The following is an 11,720-nucleotide window of genomic DNA, read 5'->3' as shown; positions in this document are numbered from 1 at the left end:
TCAAAAAAAAAAAAAAAAAAAAAAAAAAAAAAGACAAAAAGAAAAAGACAAAGGGATATTTATTGAACACCTACTATGCACCGGGCCCTGTGCTAGATCCTAAGTGAATATCAGCATATGAAAAAGACAAAAGTGAAAAGTTGCCAAACAAGTCTAAGTTGATTTGGGTATATGCATCTTCCTGACTTCTGGTCCCGTGCTTTGACCACAACCCTTCACCACTAGACCACACTTCCCCAAATAAACAACTACTTCTGCATGCTGGGGATGGGTTGTGTGCGGCAGCATTTACGTAGGCGGTATAGACAGCAGCCTTGCACTTAATGTTGCAACAACACCAGGCTAAACAATATGCACTGACTTCAAAAGTGTGGGTCAGGTCTCCTCCTTCAAGTGCCACAGAGAGAGTGTACAATAGGAAAAGTCTATCAGATAAGGAAACACTGTGGAGGAAAAGTGAGGTTTTTTTTTTCAATTTGGGTTAACATTCAGATGTGGAATTCTGCCCTCCTTTTCACTTTTGGATCCCCAGATAGGAGGAACTCAGCACGTAGATAATCACGAACTACATACATTTTGGTTTTATATGCTCAGACTTGTCCGGAACACGAAATCCCTGCCCTGTTGGAAGGCAGCGCTGTGCTCATGGAGGCACATGAGCACCTGTCTCAAAGTCACCCTGACCTCTGCAAACGGCAAAAATAATTTCACATGTTTGTTCTGATTTGTCTTTATTTTTAGGCTACCTTGTGTGAGCTCCACTTTTTAGAATGTGATTTTGCAGTTCTGAAATGGATACCAGGAGCAGATTGAGATGTGAGAATATGTTAGAGTGATCACAGGTTCGGATGTTAGTGGGGCAGGAGATGGAGTCTGAGATTGTATTGGCCTATACTGCGGCTTCTGGTTGAGCTCTTCCTTTGCCTGGATGATGCTCTGGCCTTACTCAATCCTTATCATTCCATTATCCAGAGAACAGAGGATCCGAGCCCCATCTTTGTATTGCAGTCACCTCCTCTGGGACCTGTTTCCAAGCCTTCTTCTGTGTTGCCTGGCACCCCTTTCTTACCTCTATCAAACCACTTACTGCTGCCCTGTAAGCTCTATTGACTTGTTGGTCTTCCTATGAGACTGGAATCTCTCTGAGGGTCGGGACAGGTCTACCCTCTTCATGACAGTGAGCACCAGCCTCCAGCCCAGTCAATAGTTTTTTGTTAAATAAATAAAACAATAAATGGACATATGGTTTGTCCTTTCCAGAGGATGGATTTATTAAGTCTCCAACTCTGGTCATAATGGTGCCAGAAAGGAAACAGTTCAGCTATTTGGAGGAAACAGGCTCACTCAAAGACCTTTCTTTTTTTTTAATTGGCAAAGGCAGGATAAGTGTATTTGAGATAAATCCTGGATATAAAATCTTGATACATCTTTCAGGTATTGACTGAACTACTTTAGACCTGAAAGGGAAGTAAATCAAATCATTCTAGGTTTTCTTTTCTTTTTCAGACAGAGTCTTGCTCTGTTGTCCAGGCTGGAGTGCGGTGGCATAATCTCAGCTCACTGGAACCTCTGCCTCCCGGGTTCAAGCGATTCTCCTGCCTCAGCCTCCTGAGTAGCTGGGACTACAGGCGTGCGTCACCACACCAGGCTAAGTTCTGTATTTTTAGTAGAGACAGGGTTTCACCATGATGGCTAGGCTGGTCTCGAACTCCTGGCCTCAAGTGATCCACCCACCTTGGGCTCCCAAAGTGCAGGAATTACAGGAGTGAGCCACCGCACCCAGTCAGGTTTCCTCTTAAGTGGCCAGAGATCTAGTTGTAAATGGCAGGCACGGCTAGACTCAGGAATTCAAAGCTTGACCTATTTTGTCTGAAGCTAATATTAATAATAAGAGAGATGTATTTGGCTTCATAACCCCTTTCCCTCCCGTCCCCCTCTTTCCTTCTGTAATCAAGGATAGAATTAGAAGTACCGAAGGCCGCAGAATTGCTTTAGGATTCAGAGCAGCTCCAAGGAATCTGTGTTTACGCATTATGTGTGTTTTTCCTTTTCCCTCTCTTTTTATGAGTGAGAAAGAAAAGCGCCTAAATTCCCACCAACATAAACCAATGACATACAATGATGAAATTCTGTTTTCACCTCTGCCTGTGACAGGGAATGCAAAAATAGCAAGTGGCCCAGTTCCACGAATCCCCGCCTCCTGCCCTCCCCGCTCCTGCCGGGTTGGATCTCTAAGAATGGAGGTTAGCGCACAGCCCCGCGCGGGCCGCTCAGCCCCCGGACCCGGCGGATGATGTCAGGCGACGGGAGCGGTCGCAGCCGGGCCGGGGAGGCCGCGGCCCAGGGGAGCTGGGAGGGAGGGCGGCCTCGCCAGGCCGACGGCGCGCCCGGCCGCGCGGCGTTGCCTGGAGACGGCCCTGGCGGCGCTGTGTTGCTGTAAACAGCCGCTTCCCTGTTACTATCTATAGCAGGATCTCCTGGCTCCCGGGCGCGGCGGCTGGAGGCAGGTCTGCGGTCCGGCTCACCGCGCGCCCCGAACTATCCGCCCGCCGGCCTCATCCTGCCTCGCCCCTCTCCAGGTGCTCACCGCGGGTCCCGACCCCCGGGCCCGAAGAGTGGGGAAGGGGAGACCGGGGCTGTGCGGGGACATGCGTCTTCGCACCCTGGAGGTGGCCGGCGCGCTGGGGCTGAGCCCGGGCAGCGTGACCCCTGCTGTCCTACGCAGCAGGGCAGGAGGCTGGGGGGCGTGGCACACTCTGGAGCACCTTGCCTCCCCAAAGCCCGGTGTTCCAGGACGTGGAGCCGCGCCTGGGGTCCCAGCGGTGGAGGTATTCCGCCTGGGCGCTGCTGGACACTGTCCTTCCAGCCCCTGTCCTCCCCTCTCCAAGTCCGCGCTGGAAAATCACCCGCTGCGGGCTCCCGTAAGCACAGCTTCCTGGCGGGACCGAACCAGCCCCCCAGCTCAGATTTGAGTTCCCCGCAGGAAGCACACCCCGCCTTGTCATCCCGAACTGACCACCCTGCCCACATAACCACACCCCGCACTCCCTACCCCCGGGGCCCAGCTCAGAACCGGGCAGACACCCCCTTAAAATGTCTTCGCACGTAGGTGTCGCACAGTGTTTATCTGCTGGTGTCTCAGGGATTTGACAGTTTCCTTAATATTCCCACACATGGCCGAGAAAAATAAATAAATAAATGCGCTGTCTTCCTTAAAGAAAAAATAAGCAAATAAATAAAGTACCCAGTATCGTAAAGTAGGTTATCGTATTCTGTTATTTTGGATCCACTTTCTGCTTCCAAACGCAGGAACAGTGCTAGCATTGCTCGAGCCCGGGAGGAGAGGGGTGAGGGTCTGCTTCCTCGTTTTGCACTGAATTAGGGCTAGAATTGGGGATGGGGGTAGGGACGCATTCCTTCGGGAGCCGAGGCTTAAGTCCTCGGGGCCGTGTACCCGAGGCCGTTTCTCCTATTCCTGAGCCTCAGAACTGTCTTCAGTTTCCGTACAAGGGTAAAGAGGCGCTCTCTGCCCCATCCCCCCCGACCTCGGGAACAAGGGTCCGCATTGAACCAGGTGCGAATGTTCTCTAGCATTCTGCGCCGTTCCCGCCTCCCCTCCCCCGGCCGCGGCCCCCGCCTCCCCCCGCGCTGCACCCTCGTTGTTGGCTGCAGCCCGCGAGCAGTTCCCGTCAATCCCTCCCCCTTACACAGGATGTCCATATTAGGACATCTGCGTCAGCAGGTTTCCACGGCCTTTCCCTGTAGCCCTGGGGGGAGCCATCCCCGAAGCCCCTCATCTTGGGGGTCCCACGAGACCCCTGAGACAGGAACTGCGAAATGCTCACGAGATTAGGACACGCGCCAAGGCACAGGCAGGGAGCTGCGAGCGCTGGGGAGGCAGCCACGCGGCGGCAGAGGCGCTCAGGCCCGCGCGCCACCCCTCTGGCGCCACCGTGGTTGAGCCCGTGACGTTTACACTCATTCATAAAACGCTTGTTATAAAAGCAGTGGCTGCGGCGCCTCGTACTCCAACCGCATCTGCAGCGAGCAGCCGAGAAGCCGAGACTGAGCCGGCGGCCGCGGCGCAGCGAACGAGCAGTGACCGCGCTCTTACCCAGCTCTGCTCCACAGCGCCCACCTGTCTCCGCCCCTCGGCCCCACGCCCGGCTTTGCCTAACAGCCACGATGATGTTCTCGGGCTTCAACGCAGACTACGAGGCGTCATCCTCGCGCTGCAGCAGCGCGTCCCCGGCCGGGGATAGCCTCTCCTACTACCACTCACCCGCAGATTCCTTCTCCAGCATGGGCTCGCCTGTCAACGCGCAGGTAAGTCTGGCTTCCCACCGCCGCGGGGCCGGGGGCTTGGGGTCGCTGAGGAGGAGACACCGGGCGGGACGCTCCAGGAGATGAGTAGGGGGCTCCCTTGTGCCTGGAGGGAGGCTGCAATGGCCGGAGCGGTGCCGGCTCGGGGGCTCGGGACTTGGCTCTGAGCTCACGCAAGCTTGCCATAGTAAGAATTTGTTCCCCCTTCCGGAGGCAGGTTCGTTCTGAGCAACGTCTGGTTTGCACTCCAGGACGGATCTCTGACATTAGCTGGGGCAGACGTGTCCCAAGCACAGACTCGCTAACTAGAGCCTGGCTTCTCCGGGGAGGTGGCAGAAAGCGGCAATCCCCCCTCCCCCGGCAGCCTGGAGCAGGGAGGAGGGGTGAGGGAGGAGGGTGCAGCGGGCGGGTGTGTAAGGCAGTTTCATTGATAAAAAGCGAGTTCATTCTGGAGACTCCGGAGCGGCGCCTGCGTCAGCGCAGACGTCAGGGATATTTATAACAAACCCCCTTTCAAGCGAGTGATGCTGAAGGGATAACGGGAACGCAGCGGCAGGATGGAAGAGACAGACACTGCGCTGCGGAATGCCTGGGAGGAAAAGGGGGAGACCTTTCATCCAGGATGAGGGACATTTAAGATGAAACGTCCGTGGCAGGATCGTTTCTCTTCGCTACTGCATGCGGCACCGGCAACTCGCCCCACCTGTGTCCGGAATCTGCTCGCTCACGTCGGCTTTCCCCTTCTGTTTTGTTCTAGGACTTCTGCACGGACCTGGCCGTCTCCAGTGCCAACTTCATTCCCACGGTCACTGCCATCTCGACCAGTCCGGACCTGCAGTGGCTTGTGCAGCCCGCCCTCGTCTCCTCTGTGGCCCCATCGCAGACCAGAGCCCCTCACCCCTTCGGAGTCCCCACTCCCTCCGCTGGGGCTTACTCCAGGGCTGGCATTGTGAAGACCATGACAGGAAGCCGAGCGCAGAGCACTGGCAGGAGGGGTAAGGTGGAACAGGTGAGGAACTCTAGCCTACCCTTCCTGGGAAGGTGGGGGCTGGGTGGGAAGCGGCCCTGGAGGTGGAGGAGCACAGCAGAGAGGATTAAGCCCCTGACGGGGCTGGCTGCACATCCCTAACTGGGAACCCTGGCTCCAAGCCCATTCCATCCCAACTCAGACTCTGAGTCTCACCCTAAGAAGTACTCTCATAGTTTCTTCCCTAAGTTTCCTACCGCATGCTTTTAGACTGGGCTCTTCTTTGTTCTCTTGCTGAGGATCTTATTTTAAATGCAAGTCACACCTAGTCTGCAACTGCAGGTTAGACATGGTTTCACAGTGGGATGCCAGGAAGTAGGGAAGCTGCAGGAGCCAGTTCTACTGGGGTGGGTGAATGGAGGTGATGGCAGACACTTTTACTGAATGTCGGTCTTTTTTTTTTGTGATTATCCTAGTTATCTCCAGAAGAAGAAGAGAAAAGGAGAATCCGAAGGGAAAGGAATAAGATGGCTGCAGCCAAATGCCGCAACCGGAGGAGGGAGCTGACTGATACACTCCAAGCGGTAGGTAGACTCTGCGGGTTGCTCCTTTTTAAAACTTAAGGGGAAAGTTGGAGATTGAGCATAAGGGCCCTTGAGTAAGACTGTTTCTTATGCTTTCCTTTCTCCCTCTGTATACAGGAGACAGACCAACTAGAAGATGAGAAGTCTGCTTTGCAGACCGAGATTGCCAACCTGCTGAAGGAGAAGGAAAAACTAGAATTCATCCTGGCAGCTCACCGACCTGCCTGCAAGATCCCTGATGACCTGGGCTTTCCAGAAGAGATGTCTGTGGCTTCCCTTGATCTGACTGGGGGCCTGCCAGAGGCTGCCACCCCAGAGTCTGAGGAGGCCTTCACCCTGCCTCTCCTCAATGACCCAGAGCCCAAGCCCTCAGTGGAGCCTGTCAAGAGCATCAGCAGCATGGAGCTGAAGGCTGAGCCCTTTGATGACTTCCTGTTCCCAGCATCATCCAGGCCCAGCGGCTCTGAGACAGCCCGCTCTGTACCAGACATGGACCTATCTGGGTCCTTCTATGCAGCAGACTGGGAGCCCCTGCACAGTGGCTCCCTGGGGATGGGGCCCATGGCCACAGAGCTGGAGCCCCTGTGCACTCCGGTGGTCACCTGTACTCCCAGCTGCACTGCTTACACGTCTTCCTTCGTCTTCACCTACCCCGAGGCTGACTCCTTCCCCAGCTGCGCAGCTGCCCACCGCAAGGGCAGCAGCAGCAATGAGCCCTCCTCTGACTCGCTCAGCTCACCCACGCTGCTGGCCCTGTGAGCGGGCAGGGAAGGGAGGCAGCCGGCACCCACAAGTGCCACTGCCCGAGCTGGTGCATTACAGAGAGGAGAAACACGTCTTCCCTAGAGGGTTCCTGTAGACCTAGGGAGGACCTTATCTGTGCGTGAAACACACCAGGCTGTGGGCCTCAAGGACTTGAAAGCATCCATGTGTGGACTCAAGTCCTTACCTCTTCCGGAGATGTAGCAAAACGCATGGAGTGTGTATTGTTCCCAGTGACACTTCAGAGAGCTGGTAGTTAGTAGCATGTTGAGCCAGGCCTGGGTCTGTGTCTCTTTTCTCTTTCTCCTTAGTCTTCTCATAGCATTAACTAATCTATTGGGTTCATTATTGGAATTAACCTGGTGCTGGATATTTTCAAATTGTATCTAGTGCAGCTGATTTTAATAATAACTACTGTGTTCCTGGCAATAGTGTGTTCTGATTAGAAATGACCAATATTAAACTAAGAAAAGATATGACTTTATTTTCTGGTAGATAGAAATAAATAGCTATATCCATGTACTGTAGTTTTTCTTCAACATCAATGTTCATTGTAATGTTACTGATCATGCATTGTTGAGGTGGTCTGAATGTTCTGACATTAACAGTTTTCCATGAAAACGTTTTATTGTGTTTTTAATTTATTTATTAAGATGGATTCTCAGATATTTATATTTTTATTTTATTTTTTTCTACCTTGAGGTCTTTTGACATGTGGAAAGTGAATTTGAATGAAAAATTTAAGCATTGTTTGCTTATTGTTCCAAGACATTGTCAATAAAAGCATTTAAGTTGAATGCGACCAACCCTGTGCTCTTTTCATTCTGGAAGTGTTGTAAGTTTCTGAAAGGTATTAGTGGAGACCAGTTTGTCAAGAAGGGTAGCTGCTGGAGGGGGACACACCCTCTGTCTGATCCCTTATCAAAGAGGACAGGGAAACTATAGAGCTGATTGTAGAATATTTTACAAATACATTCCTTCCATTGGAATGCTAAGATTTTACTGCTTCTGGGGAGGGGAAACTGCTGTGTAGCAGCTTTTGTGGGAATACATCTTTTCTGTTTCGGTACTCACAGGGGGAAATACTTAGTTTGTGCTAATATTACATTTAGATGTTTTGATCTTAAAGGAACCCTTTAAGCAAACAGAACCTAGCTTTGTAGAAACTATTTTAACTTTTTATTCCACAAAATCATGTGGAGGGTTATTCTACTTCAAAGATGAGCAAATTGAAGAATGGTTAGAATAAACAACTTTCTTGATATTCTGTTATTGGCATTAGAATCTTCCTGCTCGTTATATCCAGCAGGCTGAAATGCCTCTTGATACTTGGTTAAAAAAAAATTTTAGGCCAGGCGCGGTGGCTCATGCCTGTAATCCCGGCACTTTGGGAGGCCAAGGCAGGAGGATCACCTGAGGTCGGGAGTTCGAGACCAAGCCTGATCAACATGGAGAAACTGAAAATACAAAATTAGCCAGGTGTGGTGGCACATGCCTATAATCCTAGCTACTCAAGAGGCTGAGGCAGGAGAATCACTTGAACCAGGAGGCAGAGGTTGCAGTGAACCGAGATTGCACCATTGCACTCCAGCCTGGGCAACAAGATTGAAACTCTGTCTAAAAAAAAAAGTTTTCAGTCCTTAACTCTAACATGTATACATGTTGTTGTACTCTTTTATTCTCGAAAAGAAAGGAGGGCTATTGCTCTAACTCTTATTAATAAATGCATTGTGGTTTCTGGTTTTTCTAATACCATATGCCCTTCATTCAGTTTATACTAGGGGGAAGAGGGAGAGAAAAAGTTGCTCAGAAATTGAAAGAGATCTCAAACAGCACAAATAATGGTTGATTGTTCTGTAAACAAAAAGTTACATAATAGTCCAAGAAGAAGTCAACATGACTCTGAACAAGCTTTAACTTAGAAACTTTATCGTCTTAAGGAAGAACGTGAACTTTGTCCGGGACATCTCTGGTAATGGGGCACTGACATGCATATGCACACGTACAAACCACAAAGAAAGGAGACTGCCCTCCTGGCCCTGCTCGCGAGTATCATGCAGGCACCATGCACTAGATTTTCACACATGCTGGGTGGAAGAAGAGCTTCAGCGCCAGTCTTCTAATGCTTTGGTGATAATGAAAATCACTGGGGCCTTATGGGGTGTCACATTCAGGCGAGTTAAAAGTTTTAATTCAAAATGACAGTTTTACAATCAACCATTTTTTGTGCTGTTTGAGATCTCTTTCAATTTCTGAGCAACTTTTTCTCTCCCTTTTCCCCCTAGTATAAACTGAATGAAGGGCATATGGTATTAGAGAAACCAGAAATCACAATGCATTTATTAATAAGGGAGAGAGCAACAGTCCTCCTTTCCTTTCGAGAATAAAAGAGTACAACAACATGTACACATGTTAGAGTTAAGGACAGAGGTTGATGTTCTTGTCTATGATATCTCTGCCCCTCCCATAAAAATGGACATTTAAAAGCAACTTGCTGCTCTTTAGATCACTCCTGTATCACACACCACTTGGGGTGCTGTCTGCTAGTCCTGCAATGACAGTGGTCTTACGCTCCCTGTTTGCTGTTCAAAGGGTAAATATTTTATAGCCTTTAAATATACCTAAACTAAATACAGAATTAATATAACTAACAAACACCTGGTCTGAAATAACAAGGTGATCTACCCTGTAAGGAACCCAGCTGGTGGGCCAGGCGCAGTGGCTCACACCTGTAATCCCAGCATTTCGGGAGGCTGAGACTGGAGGATCAATTGAGTCCAGGAGTTTGAGACCAGCCTGGGCAATGTGGCAAAACCCAGTGTGCTTCTCTTGTCCCAGCTATGCTACTCAGGAGGCTGAGGTGGGAGGATGACTTGAGCCCAGGAGGGGGAGGTTGCAGTGAGCTGAGATTGCACCACTGTACTCCAGCCTGGGTGACACAGCAAAATCCTATCTCAGAAAAAAAAAAAAAAAAAAAAAAAAAAAAAGGAACCCAGCTAGCTCCCTTAGGTGTGCAATAATAACAACCAAAGAAAGAAGAGGAAGAAGATTTTCCAGATGAAGAAGGGTAGCTGGACCTTCGGACATTGACCTGCTCCTGGGAACTTCAATCATGGTCTCTGTCACCCCATGCTTACTCTAGAGGGTGAGCATCGCTTTCCCTTTGACAGCCTGGCCAAGGCCCAGACACAGACCCTTGCTCTAGCTTACCACACAGCCCAGTGGAGACCAGGCTGCTTCATCAAGATGGCGTTAAAGGTCCAGAAAGAGGAAATCGGAAGCCATCAGATCCCCAGGGTTGACACCCCACCAAGCTTCCTGCTGACCACTTTCATGGGCTTCAAAGAAGAAAGAAACTCCTACCTCCTTTCTCCAGCTAAATGGCTCCTTCCAAATCCCCTTTAACTCACTCAGGATTGGACAACTCTCATGGACTATTAACTCTGGGGAATTTTTTTTTTTTTTTTTTTTTTTTTTTTTTTTTTTTAGGCAGAGTCTTGCTCTGTTGCACAGGCTGGACTGCAGTGCTGCCATCTCGGCTCACTGCAACCTCTGCCTCCCGGCTTCAAGCGATTCTCTTGCCTCAGCCTCCTGAGTAGCTGGAATTACAGGCACCTGCCACCACTCCTGGCTAATTTTTGTATTTTTAGTAGACAGGGTTTCACCATGTTGGCCAGGCTGGCCTGGAACCCCCGACCTGAAGTGATCTCCCCGCCTTGGTCCCCAAAGTGCTGGGATCACAGATGTGAGCCACCACACCTGGCCTTCAACTTTCTTTTGAAAAAGCCTTTGTCGGATTCCTACCCACAAGATATGGCCTCATACTAATCTCAATAAAACAATTACCTGCCCGGCGCAGTGGCTCAAGCCTGTAATCCCAGCACTTTGGGAGGCCAAGGTGGGTGGAGCGAAACTTCACCTCAAAAAAAAAAAAACTACCGGAGGGCACCACTATTCAACATTGATAAAGACATATACACATAATTGAAGGGGATGGAGGTAGAAGTCATTTCCTCATGGGGATTATGTCCAGTTTAGCTCACAAGGATCCCCAGACCTGGCTCAGTGCCTGGCACACAGTACAAGGTTAATTAATATTTTGCCCAGTGGATGAATAAGTTATGTGCTATTTCCATACACAGAAATATATTCCACACATATTCTTTAACTTCTCCTCTCCTGGTCCCTGTCAGCATATTAAGCAATGGGAATTTTACATCTTTTATGTCTGGCTGCAAAATATACCCCATTCCCATCCTTGCCTCCTGGGATTCCTTCACTGTCTTCCTGGATGACCTCGGCCAATTCAACTTCAAAGCTGCCATTGTGCTTCTGGCTCCAAATTAATTTTCGATGGGAAGAGGGAAGAGGAAAAATATTTATCTCTGTAGAATTGTGGATTGTAGATTGTGCATCATCTTTGCACATCACTGCATCTTGTGTAATTATCAAAATTAAAGGGTAGGATTTAACAATTTGTTCTAATAACAGTAATTTTGTATTAACAGCAATTCCCATGTGTGAATGAAAGTAAATCAATTATGCTATCTTTAATTAATGGACAAAAAAAATTGAGACACAGTAAAAGTTCTCAGATGATTATCTCAAGGTAACAATCTAAAGTTTCAATGTTTTTACAGTTGAAAAAAAGCTAAAACAAAATTAATCTCTAAATGGGGTATGAGTAGATGTATGAGACTTCCTCCAAACATAGAGTAACCAAACTCCTCACCAAAAAAAAAAAAAAAAAAAAAGAGATATGTGCCTCACTGGAATGCTGAATAGCAGAGTGCTTTAAATTGTGCTGTTTCCTGTTAATATTAAAGAGTTGACTTTTAGGAAGTCTCAGTTGGGGACCTCTGTCTCTCTACTGAAGAGAAAGTTATTCTCCTTTCTCTTTCTTTTGCTTATTAAACCTCTGCCCCTAAACACCACTCCTCCACCAAAACAAACAAACAAAAAAATCGTTGACTCTTAATTCCTCTCCCACTCCATCTCTTTTCCTTCTTCCCTACAGGCACTCTGCTCACGAGCCTTCCTTCCACTCCTGGCCCATAGAACACGTGCTCCTGCAGCAGGCCTCT

The 11,720-nt window shown here is 49.4% G+C and overlaps 1 protein-coding gene across 1 annotated transcript; it reads left to right on the top strand.

Moving 5' to 3' along the window:
* The first annotated feature begins 4,022 nt into the window (after positions 1 to 4,022).
* LOC105495778 (Fos proto-oncogene, AP-1 transcription factor subunit) lies at positions 4,023 to 7,438 on the top strand. The gene is made up of 4 exons (XM_011765515.3): positions 4,023 to 4,326; positions 5,081 to 5,332; positions 5,767 to 5,874; positions 5,992 to 7,438. The coding sequence occupies exons 1-4, from the start codon at positions 4,186 to 4,188 to the stop codon at positions 6,631 to 6,633; spliced, it is 1,143 nt and encodes a 380-aa protein (XP_011763817.1). The 5' UTR covers positions 4,023 to 4,185; the 3' UTR covers positions 6,634 to 7,438.
* The last annotated feature ends 4,282 nt before the right edge of the window (positions 7,439 to 11,720 follow it).

Source organism: Macaca nemestrina, chromosome 7 (assembly GCF_043159975.1).
Source record: "Macaca nemestrina isolate mMacNem1 chromosome 7, mMacNem.hap1, whole genome shotgun sequence".
Lineage (NCBI taxonomy): Eukaryota > Metazoa > Chordata > Mammalia > Primates > Cercopithecidae > Macaca > Macaca nemestrina.
This window is presented reverse-complemented; position numbering and strand designations above follow the sequence as displayed.

Bases quoted from the DNA above. Each gene is read 5' to 3' on its own strand.
- LOC105495778 (XM_011765515.3), top strand. From the start codon at position 4,186: ATGATGTTCTCGGGCTTCAACGCAGACTACGAGGCGTCATCCTCGCGC. The intron at 4,327-5,080 runs GTAAGTCTGGCT...GTTTTGTTCTAG, and splicing joins GCTCGCCTGTCAACGCGCAG to GACTTCTGCACGGACCTGGC. The intron at 5,875-5,991 runs GTAGGTAGACTC...CTCTGTATACAG, and splicing joins TGACTGATACACTCCAAGCG to GAGACAGACCAACTAGAAGA.